Genomic DNA, 19,900 nt, shown 5'->3' on the forward strand with positions numbered 1-19,900 from the left:
GCTGCTACCTTACTTACCATACCTGTAAACTTCCAGGGTACCTACTGACAGGCGAGCCTCACGCCATGTTTTGGCACATGGTACCGAACGTGCCTTCTACAGCAGCTTCAGGTACCCTTCCCCTCAGGCACCTCACCAAAGTGCACTCGAGCAGTGCGATCCATGATAACCGCTCATGGGCAGCCACCATGGCCACGGCCAGGCCCACGACCCAACGACATGGAGGCGCAGACGCGGTCAATCGAGGCTGGACATAAGGGCGCAAAGGTCAAACGGCGACAGGGAAAGTCCGGGCAAGTCGCTTAAGGGGCCAGGGCGGCAACGCCTCGTGCACGCGCGTGGAGGAGTTACGTCATATCGTTCCTCAGCGGCAAAATGCACGCGAAACGCCTTGGTCAGTATCTGTGCAAGTCGCCAACAACTTTTAGCAGCCGACGCCGAGGGCGAGTAACAGGAACCCCGGGGGCTGGGGCCCTGAAGGCTGACGCCTGCATCGACGATTCGACATGTCCCGATCCGGATGGCACAAACAGCCGTGCGTCGCTGGTGAATTGTGTGGAAAGATTGGGCGGCAGTCGAGGCAAGACTCGTTACGACATGCTCCTACTGATCAGTAATTGTCAATATCCAAGACGCATGTCGTTGAAATAGTTCAAGATCTCGCTTTATTCCCGCGTTACACGAGATGCTTAATTACCCCACTGTTATCGGGTGTGTAACCCCATCCCCCACACTCAGTCCCCGATCGTGTAACCTGAGTCCTGGTATATGTCGTGTAACTTGAATCACCTGACACCACCTCAAACTTGACCAGTTTTCAAATTCGCAATCGCGCTCGCTCCTCATTCCTACATGTGATACCGACTTGGCAGCAGTAGAACATGGCGTACGCAGGACGTTTGGCGATCATTGCCGGAGGCTTAGGTGAGTGGCGCTCCGCCTCTACCCTGCCTACCAACATCTCTGCTGACAAACAATCCCAGGCGGCCTTGGCTCTTCCATTGGATTGAGGTTGCAAAAAGAAGGCGCGCGGCTAGCGTTGCTATACGCGCCTTTCGAGGCATCTCGTCGTGACGCTGTCCTGGAGAAGGTATATGGGAGCAGCAACCCAACAGGCGTAACAGCTGTCGAGTGTGACATTGCCTCCGACCCCAGTGTCAGAGAAGCATTCCCACGGATCGAGAAATACGCTAAGGGGAATGACATCTTCCCATCCATACTCATCAACGCGGCCGGATATGTGTCCGTGAGCCCTCTGGCCGAGACGACAGCCGAGGAGGCGACCAAAAACATTGTGCCCAACTTGTTGGGTCCCATGTTCGTCAGCCAGGCGTTTCACAGACTGTACACATCCTATCCTTCCACGCAAGAGAAACCGCCGGGCCGCATCGTCAGCATCTCGTCGCAGGCTGCACACGTGGCTCTCGATGGTCACGGGCCCTATTGCGCGTCCAAGGCGGGTCTCAACGCCCTCACAAGATGTATGGCGCTTGAATGGAGTCCTTTGGGCATCACTTGCAATACTGTCAGCCCTACCGTGGTGCTGACAGAGCTGGGCAAGAAAGCCTGGGCCGATCCGGTCAAGAGAAAAGCCATGGAGAGCCAGATCCCCACGGGCAGGTTTGCTGTGCCGGAGGAGATTGCGGGTGCTGTCGAGTTCCTATGCCGTGATGAAAGTGGCATGATCTCAGGAGAGGACTTGAGGGTAGATGGCGGATATACACAGCGTTGATCTGCGAGCCCATAAGAAAGACGTCTATGAATTTACCCAAACAGAAAGTGCTATGTCTTCGTGTAAACCACCGCTCAACATTCGAGATCAATGCCCACCCCCAAACCTGTGATAGTAGGTATGCCAATAACGCCACGCAATGCCGAACAAATCGCCCGCTGCCTACATGGTAATCAGATCCTCTTGCGCCGGCCCTACGCCTCGTAAGAGCACAATCGTGTTGCCGCTCTGCAGCGCCGTCCCGACCTTCTCATTGAACTCCAACACGCGCCCTCCTTCCACGTGAAAGACGCGCAGCTTGTCCTCTTCCTTGGCGCTCTGGTTGTTGACGTTCTGAACCTGCAGCGACTTGGCCGCCGCATCCAACACCCTGCCGACGACCCAGTCCTGCGAGTAGAAGAATTCACCTTTGGGGAACTTTGCCTTGGCCGTCTCCGCCTCCGCCTCCACCTTGAGGTAGATCCTCTTCTCAGGCGCCAACTTGGCATCGCCCTTTGCCGTTTTCTTGAGCTGGTTCACGGCCGCGACACGCGCCGCAGCGGAGGTAGGCTTTGGTTTTGGCAACGCCCTGCCGGCCTGTTCCTTTTGCTTGGTGCCCCAGGCCTTGAAGCGGTCCATCACCGACTTGGTCTTTTGCGCGACGTCGATCTGTATCGGGCGCGCTCCGATCGGCACGAGGTTCTTGCAGTCGTGTTCCTCCTTCAGCCTGTGCTTTAGGCAATAGTCCCGATTACATGACGAGCAGTGGACGCCCGGGGTCAGCGATGTGCCGACTGTCGTTTTGCATGCTGGCGACGCGCATGGCTTCTGTGACACGCGATCGTTCAGCGTCTTCCCGGCGCCAATGGCAGGCTGCGCGAGCTGTGCCTTTCGCTTTCTCTCCGCCCACGCGCCGGCTTTCGTGCATTTATGTGATGTCTCGGTGCGGTGGTCGAGGCAAAAAGTGTGGTCGCATGATTGGCAGCGAAAAGGAAGAAAGTCAAGTTGGTTGCAGTATTCGTACTGGCAGTGGGTGCCTACGAGCGTTGCGTCGTGTCTGTCGTGCATTTGGACGTAGCTAGTGCCTTGCTGGCCGTTGGAATCCGTCGATGATGCCATCCTACAGATACTGTGGTCTCGGTCCCCTTATAAGTGATTTGTTGCGAAAAGCGTAGGCAGGGCGTGAATGCGTAATGCGCTTTGATGGCGTGCGCGTTGCTGACTGAAGCAGGTGGCGAAGCCTCTAGAAAGGTCTGGCCTAGTTGGGAACGGAGATAAGGGCGGCGCAGAAATGAATGAATGAATATACTGCTGCCACACACAGCTGATGTGATCAAGAGAGTGCGGGCAAGTGTTTATACAGAAGATGGAGAACTGCCTGGAGTCACTGTCTTGTGATCTGCTCTTGGAGATTCGATCATGGTAGCATCTTGGCGCGTGCGCGTCTTGCGCATTAGACCTACCCTGGGCTTGTTCTAGGCGGACTCATTGTTGAATACATTTCCTAACATTAACGTGCTCACGTGTCACAGCTTCTAAAAGTATGGGTCCATTGTAATACTGGCCCTGATAATAGCAGACTGCATAAAAGAGCTGACGTTCTAGCCACACTACAAGAAGTGTTGTCCACATTCATCAAATTGAACTTTTAATATATTACCAGTGAAGTACTGAGTTACAATTTAAAGCGGCGTCCGGTCGCGGAATCATTGCGCTAGGAAAAGATAAGATAAGAGCAGATAAGACACGATAAGCCGAGGGGCAGCTAATTTTTTGGAGGGGTTGCGAGTCACGCCGAATTAATGTTCGTAACGTCTTGGGAGCCACGACACTCATTCATATCTTTTTCCTGCGCAAGAGTCCTGCGACTTGCGACTTGCGACATTTGACAACGCTGAATACTGCCCGACCGCCGTCGAAACCACGATCACAATGGCCCCTAACACCGAGGGCGAAGCGCCCCACAACAACTTCGACGTACGTATTACCGGTACCCTGCACTGGCCGCGAATTGCGAAAGAACTCCCTAGACGGACTGTGGAGGCGGAATCGATTCGAAAATAAGGTCATGGGCTGACATTGGGATGTATAGACTATACTCGTTCTCGATTTTGGCTCTCAAACAAGCCATCTGATCCTGCGTCGGCTGCGCTCTCTTGGCGTTTTCGCTGAGCTGCTTCCATGCACCACCAAGATCGCCGAACTCACATGGAAGCCCAAGGGCATTGTGTTTTCCGGAGGTATGCAGCCTGTTGGCCCATGGTCTGTGTCCGCATCTGACTGAATTCCAAGGTCCCGCCTCTGTCTATGACGAAGGCTCGCCCCGTGAGCTGCCCGTCTCTCGAACGTCCGATTTCTCGTACTCATCCGTGTAGATGTCGACCCTGCCGTCTTTGATTTGAATGTGCCCATCCTGTGAGACGCTGCAATTGATTCTTCTAGTTTCAGGATCCAGACTAACACAGAGTCATAGGGGCATCTGGTATGACATGCTTCCAAGCTTCGACTCCCGTTGCGTTTCTAACAGTAGCGACTCAGCTATGGTTGCCAAGAGATTGCATGGCGAATCGACTCTAAGAATGTTGCGCGCGGAGAGGCACGAGGTTCGCAATCTCTGGATCCTTCCCTAAAACTATGGCTGACCCTTTCTTCGTAGAGTATGGCCACGCCGACGTCAACGTCACCAAGGTGAACAGCCACGTCGACCGTCTGTTCGCTGGGCTGGGTGATAGCGTCGCTGCTTTCATGTCCCACTTCGACAAGCTGATTAGCCTACCCAAGGTACATGTTCGCAGTACAAATTCATGGACGAGTCACTCACTGTAGTAGGGCTTTGTGGTGATCGCTGCTACCAAGAACTCCGAGTTCGCCGGTATCGCACACGAGGAGAAGCCCATCTTCGGTATGGACTCTTCTGCTACCAACCTTTGATCATCAAGAGAGTCTGCTAACACAGCGACTAGGCGTCCAATTCCACCCCGAGCTTGAGCACGTACGTAATTCCCAGGTCTCACGATAGACTTGCCCCTGACGTTCGATCGCAGACCCCCTGTGGAACCGATTTGCTCCGAAACTTCAGCGTCGATATCTGCGGAGCGAAACCAAACTGGAAAATGGGCGACTTTGTCCAGCTCGAAATTGCTCGCATCCGGGAACTCGTCGGCGACCGGGCACTCGTTCTAGGCGCTTGCAGCGGCGGCGTAGACAGCACAGTAGGAGCGGCGTTAATGCGCGAGGCTATCGGCGACCGCTTTAAGGCTATCCTTATCGACAATGGATGCATGCGCCTGAACGAGTGCGACGAGGTCAAGGAGACCCTTGGAAAACATCTTGGCATTAACCTCACAGTAGTCGATGCTGAGGACCTCTTCCTGAGCCGTCTTGAGGGTGTCTCTGACCCCGAGAAGAAGCGCAAGATTATCGGCTCGACTTGTACGTACCTTGAAATCTCTCAGGTCTTCACAATGATACTGACCCATTCTAAGTCATCGATCTTTTCGAGAAAGAGGCCATCAGGGTACGCCCAATGTTGTCTTGCAGCACTCTTGACTTGCTAACAGGACGTGTCAGATCGAGAAGGAAGCAGAGAACACCCCCAACAGCGGCAAAGTGGAATGGTTCTTGCAGGGGACACTGTACCCTGACGTGTACGTCTCTTCCGGAGAGGTTGCCAATCCCAAGCTAACGACACGGTAGGATCGAGTCTTTGAGCTTTAGGGGCCCTTCCGCCACTATCAAGAGTAAGCGAGCCATTGCATCCCCGGACGCCCAGGGGTGCTTCTGAAAGCTTCTCCTATTGCGAAAAAGAAAGAAGCGCGCAAATGCTGACAGGGGAAATAGCACACCACAACGTAGGCGGTCTGCCTGAGGTAAGCAATGTCTGCGCTCTTGACCTAGAAGCATCTTGGCTAACGAGCATATAGAGGATGATGAACGGCGTAAGTCGAGTAAACCCCGTGGTTTCTGGTACGCACTGACTGATACCGCTTTTTTAGCAAGGACTACGTGTGAGCACACGCTTCGTTGAAACCCAACACACACCAAACTGACTTGACTTCTCACACAGCTTATCGAGCCGCTCAGGCTCCTGTTCAAAGATGAAGTGAGGGTACGCTACATCCAAAAGCCGAGCATCCAAGCTTTCAATGATGCTGATTTCTGCAGGCCATCGGTCGTCAGCTCGGCATCCACGAGTCCCTGGTCAACCGTCACCCCTTCCCCGGCCCTGGTATCGCTATCCGCATCCTCGGTGACGTTACCAAGGAGCGAGTGGATATCGCCCGCAAGGCCGACCACATCTTTATCAGTATGATCAAGGAAGCCGGACTCTACGACGAGGTTTGTCCTTGATTTGCCGCCGAAGACAGCCGCAAGCTGACAGTTCTTTCCCAGATTTCTCAAGCCTTTGCTGGTCTCGACACGAGCCGCAGTGTTGGTGTTTTCGGCGACCAGCGGGTCTGGGGCTACATCATTATTCTCCGCGCCGTCCGTACCAAGGACTTCATGAGCGCGGAGGTTTTCAACTTCGACAACGCCTTCCTCCAGGTAAGTCATATCTGGCTTGTTCCCCCGCCCCCGCCCTCCAAGTTTCCTATACCACGAAATTCAATGCCCTTGCTCTATCCACATTCACTACAGTCTTCCCCGGCGTGTGGCACCGTTCCGTACTGACCTGCCTTTCTCAGGAAATTTCACGCAAGATCTGCAACGAAGTTGACGGTGTCTCTCGTGTAGTCTATGACCTGTAAGTGAAAAATCATCGTCTTCGTTGGGATCGAGCTTCGAACTGACCTTGTATTACCAGGACCTCAAAGCCCCCTGGCACTATTGAGCTGGAATAAACGACGATCCGAGGGGTTGCGTGGCAGGTGATAGAGTAGTTGCCGGCGTAAGCTAGTAAGCCATGAAAAGGAATTTGACTTTTGGCGTTTGAAGGGTTGTCAAGAAAGGTATATAGATTAGGTAGCGCATGAGAGGCTTAGGGGAATGCACCACGGGCTGCTGTCACATCAACATCCCATCAGACGCCCTATGAACCAATCGCTAAAGCAGCTGCCTTTTGGTTGATAAAATCAGCAAGACGGTATGAGCCAGCTCGAAACACATCTTTCCCAAGTCACATCACAGCGAAGGATTCACCCGCCAACGTCTTCTAAGAGGACTTCTTCTACACAAGAGCGTACCTTTGTACCCTCGCGCCATTTATGTGCAATGATCATAGGATGCAATCTTGAAATTTTTAATTCTGAGGCGTAGTGGCGGAGTGGTCTAACGCGCAAGACTTGAAATCTTGTTCCTTCGGGAGCGTCTGTTCGAACCAGGCCTACGTCGAATTCCTTTTTGTCCTCGAACTATGTATACTGATTGTTCGTTAAATGACCTTGGCGAGCTGGAGACTTGTGGGCACCTAACTAGGACGGGCGTTCTGGACCTCTTGAGGGGAGCGTGTGTTGCGCGTTGCCCCCCTTTTTTGCAAGCTTTTTCCCTTGCGGCCTTCCCCTCCTGCACCAGCCCTCATAGGTGGCTTGCCCCAGCGAAATATCTCCATCATCAGGCGTGGTGGCAGAGTGGTCTAATGCGCAAGACTAGAAATCTTGTTCCTTCGGGAGCGTCTGTTCGAATCAGGCCCACGTCGACGATTTCCTTTTGCTGTCATCCTCAAGGATGCCGCTCTTTTTGGACGGGCGTTTGTATGCTGCACAAGAAAGCAGTTGTTGTGACAATGGCAGTGCAGCAAGTCGTGGGTGTGCGAACTAATGTTGCCCATGACTTCTGCCGATGGGAGAAACAAGTGTCTAGAAGCAAGAGTGGTCTTATGTCTTTCCCTAAAATCAACGCTGATTTACATACCGTTTACTTGTACAGTCCATTACAACTCCTTATCTTTAGGCTTCTTGTTCAGAAGGTCCTCGCGACCTGTCACAGGCGCATTTCCAACATATGATTTGCCCCCGTACGCCTCGAATCCCTTGTGGAACAGCCACTCCACAGCATTCTCAACTGGCTCGTCGAAGAGGGTAGGGAGGAATGGCACGACAGCGAGTCCGAGACCAATAGGGCCCCATGTTCGCACTGTCTTGTTTTTGGCATCCTTTAGTGCCCTGCCCGAGTATCGCACGACGCTGTGGATAGTAAAGGCAGGCAGACCCATGGACGCCAAACTCTGGAACAGACCGCGCTGCACCATGACCGTCCGGTAATCCTCCAGAGGTGACACGGTTCCTGGCAGCTTCGTAGTGTCCGTCTCCACGCTGGGCAATCCTGTGACTTTGCCTTGACGTTCAGACAGCTCGATGTTTGGGTTCAACACCCGTTGATTGTGCCAGTACGCACGGTAACCCTCGTGCGACACATCTCCCAGGATGTACAACCAAGAGATACCGTACGCTGCCCGGACAATATTGGGGTGCGCCACAGGTCGAAAAGATTCGCCGATATCCGAGGTGTAAGCAACATATCGGTGTGCCGAGAGCATGATCGTTCGTATTCTTGTAGCGTATGCGGCGTATCGCACATTGCTCTCAGTTGAATCTGGCCCACTACTTCGTATCAGCACTGGTGAACTCAAAGGAGACTACTCCGTAGAGTCACGCACAATCCCTCGGCTACATTGTCAAAGAAGCTGCCGTCTTTGTCGGACTTATCGACAATACTTTGCATTGCCTTGGGCAGTTTGCGGGCATCGGGGAGCTTATCGGGATCGAAGCTCGAGGCAGGTTGAGGTTGCGACGAGGTCGCAGGTTGCTCAGGTTTCGACTCTTTCGAGTCTGCGGATTTCCCCCACCACGGCATGTCTAAGGTCTGTGCGATGAAATAACGAGAGTAATTTGTGAGGCCTAGCACTAAAAGAATCGTGTTAGGTTCATGAAGCTGGCGGAAATATTGGATTCGTTCAGGTCGCGTCGAACCGGAACGGCCAGGCGCCGGCGCTGCAGTGACGTCGACTCGGATTCTTCTTAGAGGAACAGACCCACATCTGCTGGCCGGATTCTGTCCATCTCCTCAGGCCGTTTCTTCCCGGTGTATATCCGTGGACCCTTTCGGCCTGGCTTTCGAGGCACGAGCTTGGTGCTGTAGGGAATTTGAGATCTCGGTCCATCAAACTTCAATCAATTGATTCCCGACGACGCTCACTACCACCACCCACCACAGTCGCATTCCATCAACACAATGGCTGGCGTCGCATACTACACCATTGCTGGCCGTCAGGTCGGCGGACACTACGTACGGCCCTCGCGCGATTTCGCATCCTCCCGAGATCAATCGCTGACTGAACCATCTAGCTCGCCATGGGCGTCCTCGGCTCTCTGTTCGGTGGCATCTACTACGCCGCGTCTGGACCCTCCAAGCCTGTTGCCGCTGCCAACCCCCCTCCCCTGAACGCCTCGAGCTCCGATGAGGCCGACTTCATCAAGTGCGTGTCCTCGGCTTCCCATTACGATGCGGCGTTGGCTAACAGACACCCCACAGGAAGTTCCTCGAGGAGCAGGACAGCGGAAAGAAGCACTAAGCCACGAATCGATGACGAGATACGCTTGGGTGGCGTGTACGACGCTTGTACATATAGAGGGGAATGGGTGAATCACAGCTACTCGTTCGAACTTCTCCCGCGCTTCCACCATCCTTGTGCCAACATGAATCGACGCTACATCAAGGGAGAGACATAGTGATTTGATGATAGGGACCGACATTGAGTCCGTACCCTGGCACTCTTCCGGCAGTACGTGGTCGACCTGAACAAGTGTCGGGCTGCGAGATGCTACCACTTCGGTATACCCGTCACCTATACTGGACCACATTCTCCGTAGACAGCGGAATTCGCTCCTCAGAGTTGAACCTCCTGGCAGCTGTGACTCCTTGACAAACATATCGCGCTGTCCAATGAGTGTACTGTTACTGTGCAGCACATAGTGCCAGGACCGCGTTTGTTGCTCCAGCGGTTCAACCAACCCCCTATGTCCTACATTGATGTCGTCAGTCCGGTTTAATTGCGTGTGAAATCCATGCAATAAGTTCCAACGCTCAGTTGCACGCAGTCGTCTTTGCAACAGACGGAAGGTAAGCCAGCGAGCGTGTCACGTGAGGGTGGAGACAATTGGCGCCAGCCCCCCGCCAGCCGCATCTCTCCGTCGCATCGTCCGCTCACTTCCTTTAATCGAATGCAAGCTCCGCCTCGGCCAACTGCACTTCGCTTACAACGATTTGAATTCGACGCGCTCCATCTGCATTGAATACCGGGGCTCACGATGGCCGAGGTCACCACCGACCCGGCTCTTGTTCTTGTTCCTGGCAATGAAGACACCAGCCACATTGACACCAGCGCTGCAGATACTTCAAAGTCCATCCCGCCCAAGGAACGCCATTCCCTGACGCTCGATCAAAGACGCGCGCTTCGAAGATGGGCCAATTCGCAATCCGTCCGGCCTTCGCACAAGGCGTGCATTGAGTGGTTCCTTTCCGAGTACGGCCAGCACATTAGCCAGTCGACCGTCTCGCACTCGTTATCGCCAAAGTACTCGCGCCTCGATGGCGAGGTTCAACACATGGCGGGGTCGCGTCTGCGCTTCGGGAACTGGCCTGATGTCGAGAAGCTCGTCTTGAAGTGGTACCAGCAGGTGCAGAACACTGGTCGGCAGCCCACCAATGAAGAGCTCGGCGAAAAGGCCAAGGCTGTCTTCGCGCAGCTCCCTCGCTACAAAGAAGACGCGCCACCCGAATTCTCGCCTGGCTGGATACATCGGTTCAAGAAGCGATATGGCCTGCTGGTCAGGCGACAACGCCGCCAGGGCGACCCAGGGTTGGACATGGCCGAGGACATCAACTACCTCGCAGAGTGTCTGCCGCGCTTTATGGAGGTATCGCAAGGAACGAGCCCAGCCGCTATCAGGGAGCAGATCGCCCGAGGCATAGGCGTGGAACCGTCTCTCGGCATCTGCGCCTTGGTACGCGATGAGGTGATCAGGCGCATGTCACAGCAGCAGTCCCTCCCGCCACCCATGTCAGACACGGAGCCCCCCACGCTTCCACCACCACAGCCGGAGCAATCGTTGTACGGAGACGAGGATCCTGACATAGTGTTGCAGAATGCCCTCCGACAGCTGCAGCAAGAGGAGGATGCAGCTGAGCAACACGCAGCCGCGGCTCGTGAAGAACGAGAGCGCCATGAGCGTGCAGCACTCGCGCACCCCATGGAGTCGACACCTGATGACTCCCATTCGGTGGTTGGGCGTTTTGCCAGTCCTGAACATGATATTGGTCCTCCCCCTGATCTCACTTTGACGCCGATCCAGGCCAATCAACCCATGCCAGAGGAGGAAACCCCTGTCCGTTGCCCATATTGCATCAATCAACGGATGCTGCGGACAATCAAGGAAGCTGTAGAGCACTTGTCAACTCATGTTGTCGTCTGATCAGGTGATGGTTGTTTCAAATTGTGAGTTCATGGCGTTGGGAGCTTGGGGTCACAGTGTAATGAAGTCTCTGCCAGGGTTATGGTCAAGGTCGGAAATGTCGTTGTTCATGTATTCATTGTAGTAAGCTACACAAGTCCGCTTTCTTTCAGATTCCTGACCACTGCGTCCGCGTCTTCTTGTGCCTTCGTCTTCATCGGTTTGATGTCACCAGTGTCAATATAGTTGATCCAAAACTTCAGGCCCTCGAGCCCTTCCTCACGACACACAGCCCCGTGTTCTTCGGCCATGAGTAACTCCTCCTCGGCGACACCCAGGCTCCATCCAAAGCGAGTGGCGGCTTCCTGGGCGGTGACGCCCTGTCCAAATGTTCGCCAGTCCCATGGCACCTCTCTTTCAGGCGGGAACTCGTGAAGATCCTGCAGCCATGACAGGAGTGCCTTGATGGTGGTTTCATCTGTCCGATCGCGTCCCTGCACGACCATGACACCACTCCGGAACGTTCTGAGACGGACTGGCAATTTTAGACTTTCCCACAGTCGAACGGCTTTCTCGAAATCCATCGGACTGACCAGTTCAACGCCTCCCCGGGCGCGATTGAACATGGCCCATAGATCGACAAGGGTAATGATGCCGCCCTCTTTCTTCAGCACGCCACGAGAGTCGTCTGTCAGAAATTCCGCAAGATTTCTCGCAAGTTCTGACAAGTACAAGGATTGCGAGCTGCCGCCGCCAACAATGTCCTTCGTCGTGACCAGCCCCAACTGACTGGCCGATTCAGCGAGTATGGCATTCTCCTCGACTGAGATACCTTCACCACCTGCGCTGTTCTGACGCGCCAATCTCTCAGCGAGGGCCACGACGTCTTTTGCAGATGCCATCAGCGCCTCTAGGTCCTCAAAGGCATTACCAATGATGAACTCGTTGTTCTTTCGCATGTTCATGCCTCGCTGCTCCAACCCCGCAATGCCGACGGTTTTATGCTTTGGCGAGCTCTGCCCAGAGCTGGACTGGCCATCGTCCATCAAGTGACCGCTTTTTGGCGGCGGGGGGGCATTCTGCAGCAGCCACTTGCGCTGTGTCATGGATCCCTTGAGCCTCTCGTAGAAGATTTGGGCGCCGCCTCCTCGGAATGAGATCTTGACGCTGTCCTGGACATCAATACCACCAGGCCCGGAGGCCTTCGGGCTGTCCATCGCTGGACCAGGTGACTGCGGGCGGGCAACATCTGCCGATGGCGCCACAGGTTCAGGCTCGGCACCCTGTCGGTAGATCAATGAGGCGCCGCACATTTCGCAAGATAGTAATGAGGGGTGGTTCGAAAAGGTGCATCTGGGACACTCAAACGTTGATGCCGCTTCCCCTGGCGCAGTAGCTGACTGCGGACTTCCTGTTCTGTCCGGTGATGAAGCTTCGCTAAATGCTTCTCTGGGCGATTTCGAGTCCAGGAGCTTGGATCGTACTGGCAATACCGGGCTTGAAGCTGCTGGCGCCGGCGAAGGCCGACTGTTCGCGCTGGCGATTGCAGCTTTCAGAACATGACTCAGTGAGGGCTTGATGCCACAGGCGAGGCACGGCGGCAAAGGGGTGTGTACGTTCGCCGCTGAAGGGTCAAAGTTGGATGGCACCGGGTTCGAGAAACTGCAGATGGTACACACCCATGTTGCCGAACTCGCGACGGGTGTCTCTGGCTTCGGGCGCGGTGAACCCTCTGGTCGAGGAGAGTTCGGGCCTTGGTTGCGCCGGGGCGCACTGACACTGGAGACAGTCTGCCGGAGAGATGCCCTTTTCGGTGGTTTGGGGACAATGGTGACCTTGGGCGAGGACTTCCAGAAGCCGGCGTAAAACTCATGGCGCTCCACATCCTTCAGCTCCAACGCAAGCGAACGCTTGCGTGGCTCATCTTTATCGACATAACATATCCGATGCGACGTCAAGTATACTTGGCCGTTCTGTTGATCGGGCAGCTTGAACTTCCTAGCTTCGTCAGACATAAGACCCCCCAAGATGTAACAGACTGACGTACCCTTCATAAAGACCCACATTATCCTGAACAAATAAAAGTACCTCATCAGGCAGATACGAAGGCCGCAAGGCCGTCGTCAAGTCTATATGTTGGAGAAACATTCGTCATGCCGAAGATGTTGAATCTCAATGTGAGGGACTCAAGGTGAGCGGCGTACGTAGTGAGGTGTGGGGGACGGAGGATAACGCCCGTGCGTCAACTCGTAAAACGTCAGAAACGACCCCAAAGCAGAGTATTCTATCGCGAATATGGATCATGCGAGCGCGGTGGACGCAACAAAAGTATTCATCATCATAAGGTATACATTGTTGACGCTGTGGCTCGAGTGACCTTCGCCTACATGGCGACTGGCAGTGATGATACGTGGTATCCAGTTTTACATAATCCCCGCGAATGATCACCACGATTGGCCGGGGTTCTGCCGGCTGACTCGCACATTCCACCGCCATGTTCCGAAATTCACCGCCTGCGCTCTTTGTCATCTACAACTCGACCGTCTGTTCGCTCTATCGCACCAAGAGCCATCAAGAACGCATCGCAGCGACCGGCCTCTTTGTCTAAATCTTGTCGAGAACACTTTTGCCGCTTTGTTAACCTAGTTTTGTTGGCCAAAATCGACACGATGATGCCTAGTTGGACGACGACGGCGCAGCCAGCGTCGGGCGTGGCCCAACCTCCGCCACTGTCCCCCTATGCCTACCCACCCAGTGAGTTCACGCATCGACCACCGACACCATTTCATCTGTACTAATGGCTTTCGCAGATCCTGCATACACAGCTGTGCCTGTCCGCCAAGGTTTTGGCACCTATCCCCCACCTCCACCTCTCGCGCACGCTGCTTACGCTGCTCCCCCGGCGCTCGCACAACCACCATCCAGTGATTCTTCCTCCGCCGCTGCGAAACCTGATTCGAAGCAAGGCAAAGTAGTTTGGCCTGATTCTGTTCGCAACTACGTGTCCCGTTCTTTTCTTCCCGATAATAGCGATCCTTCCGTGACACGCGCAGAGATGGAAGTCAAGCTGAAGGAAGTCATTCGCGCTGCTACGGACAATAACACACTTAACACTACCGACTGGGATAACATGCCGCTGCCGCAAGCGCTAGTCAAAATCGAACGCTCCACTGCTACGGGGACCTCGTCGTCATTTCATAACAAGAAGCGAAAGTCCTCCGAGTACGCTGGGGCTGGCGAGACGCAACCTCCTTGGGCATCTACTAACACCTCTCGCTCTCTGGGGGACCGTATCTCGTCTCCTAGTAAACGCATCAATGACGGCACCTTCAAGTCAAGTAAGTTCGACACGGAAGCCAATAAACGCAAGCGACGTTTCGAGAGCGAATACCAGGCGAACCGCTCGCCTAGCCCGCCGCCTCCGTCAGACGGACCTGTTGTCGGGACGTGTGAGACCTTGGAGAAGAGGTACCTGCGTCTCACTTCCGCGCCTGTGCCATCTAAAGTCCGGCCTGAGCGAATCCTTCGCCAGACTCTCGAGCTTCTCAAGAAGAAGTGGAGAAAAGAAGGCAACTACTCGTACATTTGCGATCAGTTCAAGTCCATGCGCCAGGACTTGACGGTTCAACATATCAAGAACGAGTTCACTGTCTCTGTTTATGAGATTCACGCGCGTATTGCCTTGGAGAAGGGGGACATAGGTGAGTATAATCAGTGTCAGACCCAGCTTCGATCGCTGTATCAGATGGGTCTGAAAGGAAGTCCCATCGAGTTCAAGGCATACCGCATCCTCTACTTCATCCACACAGCCAACCGCAGCGGCCTCAATGATACTATCGCAGATCTAACCACAGCTGAAAAGACCGAACGGCCCATCAAACACGCGCTCGACGTCCGCTCCGCTCTCGCGCTAGGAAACTACCACCGATTCTTCCAACTCTACATGGACACACCCAACATGGGAGCGTATCTCATGGATATGTTCATCGTGCGGGAACGCCTGCATGCCCTGTGCAACATTTGCAAAGCGTGAGTTTTTCTCCCTACATTCTATACCCGGATGCTAACCCCTCGCTAGTTATAAACCTGATGTGAAACTTCGGTTCATCACCGAAGAGCTCGGCTTTGAAACCGATGCTGATGCTGCCCAGTTCATTATCGACTATCAGGGGCAGCACCTCCTCGAAGACCGGACCGAGTACATTGCCTTCCTGACGGGCAAGGCTGGTGGCTTGTTCGAAGGCGCTCGCGCGGCAGCATTCCAACGGGTCGACATCAAGGGTCAGATTTGAGCTCTGCCTTCATGATGATGAACCCTTGGGGTGCTGTGGTCTTACTGGTGACGAAGAGTCTGGTTTATTTGTCTTGCGCCTTCGATACCCTTGATCTGCTATTGTTTCGTCATTTTCGCAGTATGGCTTCCTCGCTTCAAATGAAGCATGCCAGCCCAAGGATGGCTCCTGTGCTTCGGGTGGCCCGAGGTCCAGCGTAGTCATCATCGTTGACTCTTGTCTGTGACCTCAAGACACAGTTTTGGTCTCAGGGGGCTTAGATGGCTTTTGAACTTAATAGGGCTATTGCGGTGATTCGCACTGCCCTTTAGCAGATGGCGCCTGGTTGCATAGCGTTGGCGTGGCGCATTGGAGTTTGGTATGGTGACGGGCGTTCAACGGAATAAATCTCTATCAGGAGTCCGACTAATATTTGAGAATAAACAGTCAATCCAGTTGTCCGCTGTTCTTAATGCTCGCATGTCTCAATGAACTTGCTCGATCATGCATGGGTCAGCATTTGTGAAGTCATCCCTTGGACGTCGCTGCCGGAATGGTCTGACCAGGATAGAAGGGGCTTTTAGGTAATATATCAGAAGGCTGGATATATCACCACAGCTCCAAGGCCATGCTAGCTCGAATCTACTGTTACCTACCTCGTCGCTTAACAAGCGAGCCAGTCCACCTAAGTTCAACTTTGAGGGTACGACACATGGCCCATCTCTATCGCAGTTGACTTGGCGCAGACCCATTCTTGAGAGTTCGCATATGCGTGATCCACAGACCGTTGGAAGCTCGTGGAGAAATAATGCACACGTACTCTTTAATTACGAGCGAGAAAACTTTGCGTGCGCTGGGCAGCACCAGGGGCTGACGAGTCCAACGTTTCGGCGTATTCAAATGTTTCAATGCCGACCGCGAAGATCGGGCATGGGTCATTGCAGCCCGAACCTGCTAAGGAGGTTTTTATCCAACTTGGAGATTTGGACAGGAACAGTTCCTCGAGACTGACCCACTAGGCACGTGCGGTTGTGAAGAACAATGGGATAGATATTACTGCGATAGTCTATTGCGGCCACATGTTGAACTAGCGCACGACTCGCGCTACTGGTGAAGTCTTGGACCAGAAATTGTGAGAGCCGTTGGGCACCGACGAACAAGGTACCTGAGTGCTACCATTTGATAAGCATTGATATTAAATTTTCGCATTCATGTGTCTTCCCCCGGGGTGCGTTCTGAAACAGACTGGTCCAAAAGCAAGGGTCTGGTGAGTGAATTCAAGGTTGTGACTGAGTCTAAGGCGGGGTGAGAGAGGAACCATCGGGATCATGGATGGGAATGGCCACAAAGGATCGAGGGATCGGACAGCAACATCTTGGCTGACAGCACCCATTAGTGTTGAGGTTTCCCGAGAATTATCAAGTCTAGGGGTTCCCCAGGTGAGGAGGACTGAACCTAGGTGGCAAGAAGACGTGAGGATTATAACATTAACATGACATGGAGGTGGCATGACTTTCGAAAAGCCTGTTGGTACCCCTGAGTGGCCAGCCCAGGTAGTCGTCCAGCAGTTGAAGCTGGACCCCGCCCCTCCATGGAAGCGCCGGCGGGGCGTGCAGTCACTCTAAGTCTAGCGACTGGACCTTGTATGTGCTGAAGGACTACCAATCAATCATCCAATGTGCTGACTGGAGTGCTGCTGCCAGGCGAATGCGTGCAGGCCTGCATGTGTGCCGCGTGCATTCCATTTTCACATTGCATTTCCCACCCACTGTCGGCTTTCTTTGGTGCATCATCCATCCTCGTCCTCCAGCGCTTCGACCTACGAGCCTACCTCCGAGTTACACCAAACTTCCTCAGCGCGACCATCCGCTCAAGGCGATTCTGGACCATTCCTCGAGCCACGGCCACCGCAGATCTCGCTTCGATTGTCGATTCCATCGCACCCCGGCCTCGGGCAGCCGTAACACCAGCCAATATGAAGGTTCGTGCTCCTGCAGCCCACGGTCCCTCTTCGCGCGCTGCCAGCCTTTGCTTTGCCTGCCCCCCCTTTGCGCCGCTCGCGGAAAAAGAAAGGGCTGTCTGATGCGAACCCCTTTTCACGGCGACATCAATCGCGCCGCGTGTTACGTCCCTTCAATTTCCTGGTCACGATACCTCTGTGTGGCCAAGTGACGGCCGACGTAATGTGCTGGTTGGGCCCCGCATCGACAACGACAGCAGGCACAGCATATGCCCGGATCGACATTGCGCGCGCAAGGGGGCTCAGCACGCGATACACCACAGACTTGCCAGACCATTATCGCAAACATGCTCGCGTCAGATGAGAAGCTAACGACCATGCGCTTTGTCCAGGCTCTTCGACGCTCTATCAAGGGTGAGAAGGAGAAAACGAACTCCCACGTCGCGCCGAAACATGCCGTCGCAATCGTCCCGCCAAAGAAGGTACTTGGGGGCTCCGCTCGACCTCGCGCTCTCGAACCCACGGTGCTAATGGATCCCAGGTCATCAAGGCGCTTTACGACTATGAGGCACGGTCAGATCAGGAGCTTGGCTTCTCTCGGGGCGATTTCTTCCATGTTATAGGCCGCGAGGACGACACCGACTGGTACGAGGCATGCAACCCCGCTCTGCCCGATGCGCGAGGTCTCGTTCCCGTCGCCTTCTTCCAGTCGCTGGGCAAGACAGAGGGCGACGACGGCAGCAGCGGGCGCGTGCCTAGCGCAGGCAAGATGCCAAACCACGACTCGGGTTACAGCGACTCGCACGGTGGCGGCGGCGGCGTCGTCCAAGGGAAAGGAATATCTGGACCCATTTCGGGACCCATGCCCGCAGCGCAGCGCAAATCGCAACCTGGCAAGAATGGCCCCATGGTCTACGGAGTGGTCATGTTCGACTTTGCTGCCGAGAGAGCTGATGAGTTGGATGCGAAACAGGGCGAGGCGATCATTGTCATTGCGCAGTCCAACCCAGAGTGGTTCGTTGCCAAGCCTATTGGTAGATTGGGCGGTCCAGGCCTGATTCCCGTATCCTTCATCGAGCTGCGCGACATGGCGAGTGACAAGCCTCTACCGAACCCCGAGGAAGCACTGCGCAAAGCCGGCGTTCCCAAGGTCGAAGAGTGGAAGAAAATGGCCGCCGAATACAAGAACAGCAGCATCACGCTGGGCAAATTCGAGGTCGGGTCGGGTGGTGGTGGGCAGCCCATGGAGCAGTCGATGGAACGCCTGAGCATTCAGCAAAACGGCCGCCAAAGCAGCCAGACTAGCTTACAGCAACAGCAGAATGCGCGCACCAGCCAGCGGTCGGCTGGTCACCAGTCGCAACAACTCCAGCAGAACCAGTACGCTTCCAAGTCAACGTCGCAATTGTACGCCCCCATCCAAGCCCGCATACCACGGTATTGCTTTGCGGAGGAAAAGTACTGGTTTGTCATTGAGGCTATGCTGGAGGATGGTCGACAATGGGTCCTCTCGCGATACTACGAGGACTTTTACGACTTTCAGATTGCACTTCTGACAGAGTTCCCGGCTGAAGCTGGCAACACCGGCACCCAGAAGCGGACTCTGCCCTATATGCCTGGTCCCGTCAACTACGTGACCAATGCGATTACCGAAGGGCGATTGCATAATCTGGATGCGTATGTCAAGAACCTGCTCAACCAACCACCTTATATCTCGCGATGCCTGCTTGTGAAGCAGTTCTTTGCGCCTCGCGAGGGCGATTACGAGCTGGAGCTCAACGAAGGCGCTGGGGACTACCGCCTGTCACAGGGATCACAGATGTCGTCAAACGAATCACCTGCTGATGGGTCCCGTCAGTCGTCACGGAACAATCTCAACGGCGGAGGATACGGTGGTCTCTCAGCAACGCCGCGCCAGATGGGCCACCAAGGTACGTGTTGTTTCATCATCTTGTAGCAACATTCACTAATCGCCCGACAGCCTCCCACTCCCACTCGCAATCCCAATCACAGCCGCAGGGCTCCGCGATGAAGGTCAAAATGTACTACAACGGCGACCTCATTGCCATCCGTGTACCGTCCGACATTGCGTACCAGCAGCTGTTTGACAAGATCCGCGACCGACTCAAGGTGCCAGACGGTGATCAGATCCAACTGTTCTACAAGGATGAGGCAACAGGCGACAAGCCCAACCTGATGAGCGACAACGACCTTGACTACGCGCTACAGCACAACGAAAAGCTGCTTCTGTATGTCGAAGTGGTATGAACTTTACATGAACGGACGATATCGGAGCGCTGCGTGAGTTGAACCCCATCTTCCCCTTTGTTATTACGAGCATTCGAACGGGAGTATATACCCCTGCGCAGTTTTATTCTTGACGGACGCAACGCCAATGTCCCACACGATCTTCACGACTTGCATTCAGCACTACTGGCTGCCCCTTGATGGGTGCGAGGGCCGTGTCCCAGTCACACAGGGCAGGCCATACAGTCAGTCAGTCAGTGAGGGCTTCTTGGAAACTGCTGGCAGGGCGCACGGCTGGCGACTCGCTCTGCCGGTCCAGTGC

At 54.5% G+C, this 19,900-nt stretch overlaps 8 protein-coding genes and 2 non-coding genes across 10 annotated transcripts; 7 read left to right on the forward strand and 3 right to left on the reverse strand.

Moving 5' to 3' along the window:
• Positions 1 to 569: 569 nt before the first annotated feature.
• F5Z01DRAFT_16376 (short chain dehydrogenase) lies at positions 570 to 1,967 on the forward strand. Its single transcript, XM_046257832.1, has 2 exons — positions 570 to 924; positions 984 to 1,967. The coding sequence occupies exons 1-2, from the start codon at positions 882 to 884 to the stop codon at positions 1,730 to 1,732; spliced, it is 792 nt and encodes a 263-aa protein (XP_046122967.1). The 5' UTR covers positions 570 to 881; the 3' UTR covers positions 1,733 to 1,967.
• On the reverse strand, positions 1,895 to 2,830 carry F5Z01DRAFT_669778 (uncharacterized protein; the record flags this gene model as incomplete). Its single annotated transcript, XM_046264471.1, has 1 exon — positions 1,895 to 2,830. One exon carries the CDS (start codon positions 2,828 to 2,830, stop codon positions 1,895 to 1,897), a length of 936 nt encoding a protein of 311 aa, XP_046122968.1.
• A 407-nt stretch (positions 2,831 to 3,237) lies between these two features.
• Positions 3,238 to 6,775, forward strand: F5Z01DRAFT_16484 (GMP synthase). The gene is made up of 21 exons (XM_046257847.1): positions 3,238 to 3,688; positions 3,804 to 3,951; positions 4,004 to 4,036; positions 4,087 to 4,126; positions 4,185 to 4,193; positions 4,250 to 4,314; positions 4,368 to 4,492; positions 4,541 to 4,613; positions 4,675 to 4,703; positions 4,756 to 5,143; positions 5,197 to 5,228; positions 5,282 to 5,358; positions 5,408 to 5,451; positions 5,552 to 5,580; positions 5,635 to 5,649; positions 5,707 to 5,718; positions 5,778 to 5,819; positions 5,876 to 6,049; positions 6,104 to 6,256; positions 6,397 to 6,455; positions 6,516 to 6,775. Exons 1-21 carry the CDS (start codon positions 3,644 to 3,646, stop codon positions 6,550 to 6,552), a joined length of 1,629 nt encoding a protein of 542 aa, XP_046122969.1. The 5' UTR covers positions 3,238 to 3,643; the 3' UTR covers positions 6,553 to 6,775.
• A 185-nt stretch (positions 6,776 to 6,960) lies between these two features.
• F5Z01DRAFT_t3 lies at positions 6,961 to 7,042 on the forward strand. Its single transcript has one exon. It is a non-coding gene; the product is annotated as a tRNA-Ser (tRNA).
• A 222-nt stretch (positions 7,043 to 7,264) lies between these two features.
• Positions 7,265 to 7,346, forward strand: F5Z01DRAFT_t4. The gene has a single exon. It is a non-coding gene; the product is annotated as a tRNA-Ser (tRNA).
• A 234-nt stretch (positions 7,347 to 7,580) lies between these two features.
• F5Z01DRAFT_632128 (mitochondrial 18 KDa protein-domain-containing protein) lies at positions 7,581 to 8,503 on the reverse strand (the record flags this gene model as incomplete). Its single annotated transcript, XM_046261840.1, has 2 exons — positions 7,581 to 8,250; positions 8,307 to 8,503. 2 exons carry the CDS (start codon positions 8,501 to 8,503, stop codon positions 7,581 to 7,583), a joined length of 867 nt encoding a protein of 288 aa, XP_046122970.1.
• A 378-nt stretch (positions 8,504 to 8,881) lies between these two features.
• F5Z01DRAFT_669781 (uncharacterized protein) lies at positions 8,882 to 9,221 on the forward strand (the record flags this gene model as incomplete). The annotated part of the gene is made up of 3 exons (XM_046264472.1): positions 8,882 to 8,935; positions 8,995 to 9,125; positions 9,182 to 9,221. The coding sequence occupies 3 exons, from the start codon at positions 8,882 to 8,884 to the stop codon at positions 9,219 to 9,221; spliced, it is 225 nt and encodes a 74-aa protein (XP_046122971.1).
• A 1,997-nt stretch (positions 9,222 to 11,218) lies between these two features.
• F5Z01DRAFT_642151 (EAP30/Vps36 family-domain-containing protein) lies at positions 11,219 to 13,490 on the reverse strand. Its single transcript, XM_046262620.1, has 2 exons — positions 13,148 to 13,490; positions 11,219 to 13,098 (listed from the first exon to the last, which is right to left on the reverse strand). The coding sequence occupies exons 1-2, from the start codon at positions 13,246 to 13,248 to the stop codon at positions 11,250 to 11,252; spliced, it is 1,950 nt and encodes a 649-aa protein (XP_046122972.1). The 5' UTR covers positions 13,249 to 13,490; the 3' UTR covers positions 11,219 to 11,249.
• Positions 13,491 to 13,496: 6 nt separating this feature from the next.
• Positions 13,497 to 15,766, forward strand: F5Z01DRAFT_16277 (SAC3/GANP/Nin1/mts3/eIF-3 p25 family-domain-containing protein). Its single transcript, XM_046257819.1, has 3 exons — positions 13,497 to 13,854; positions 13,911 to 15,129; positions 15,179 to 15,766. Exons 1-3 carry the CDS (start codon positions 13,770 to 13,772, stop codon positions 15,390 to 15,392), a joined length of 1,518 nt encoding a protein of 505 aa, XP_046122973.1. The 5' UTR covers positions 13,497 to 13,769; the 3' UTR covers positions 15,393 to 15,766.
• Positions 15,767 to 17,678: 1,912 nt separating this feature from the next.
• F5Z01DRAFT_632133 (scd2/ral3) lies at positions 17,679 to 19,599 on the forward strand (the record flags this gene model as incomplete). The annotated part of the gene is made up of 3 exons (XM_046261841.1): positions 17,679 to 17,813; positions 17,873 to 19,262; positions 19,313 to 19,599. 3 exons carry the CDS (start codon positions 17,679 to 17,681, stop codon positions 19,597 to 19,599), a joined length of 1,812 nt encoding a protein of 603 aa, XP_046122974.1.
• Positions 19,600 to 19,900: the final 301 nt, after the last annotated feature.

The sequence above is a fragment of the Emericellopsis atlantica genome, assembly GCF_019669845.1.
Source record: "Emericellopsis atlantica unplaced genomic scaffold F5Z01scaffold_1, whole genome shotgun sequence".
In the NCBI taxonomy this organism is placed as follows: Eukaryota; Fungi; Ascomycota; class Sordariomycetes; order Hypocreales; family Bionectriaceae; genus Emericellopsis; species Emericellopsis atlantica.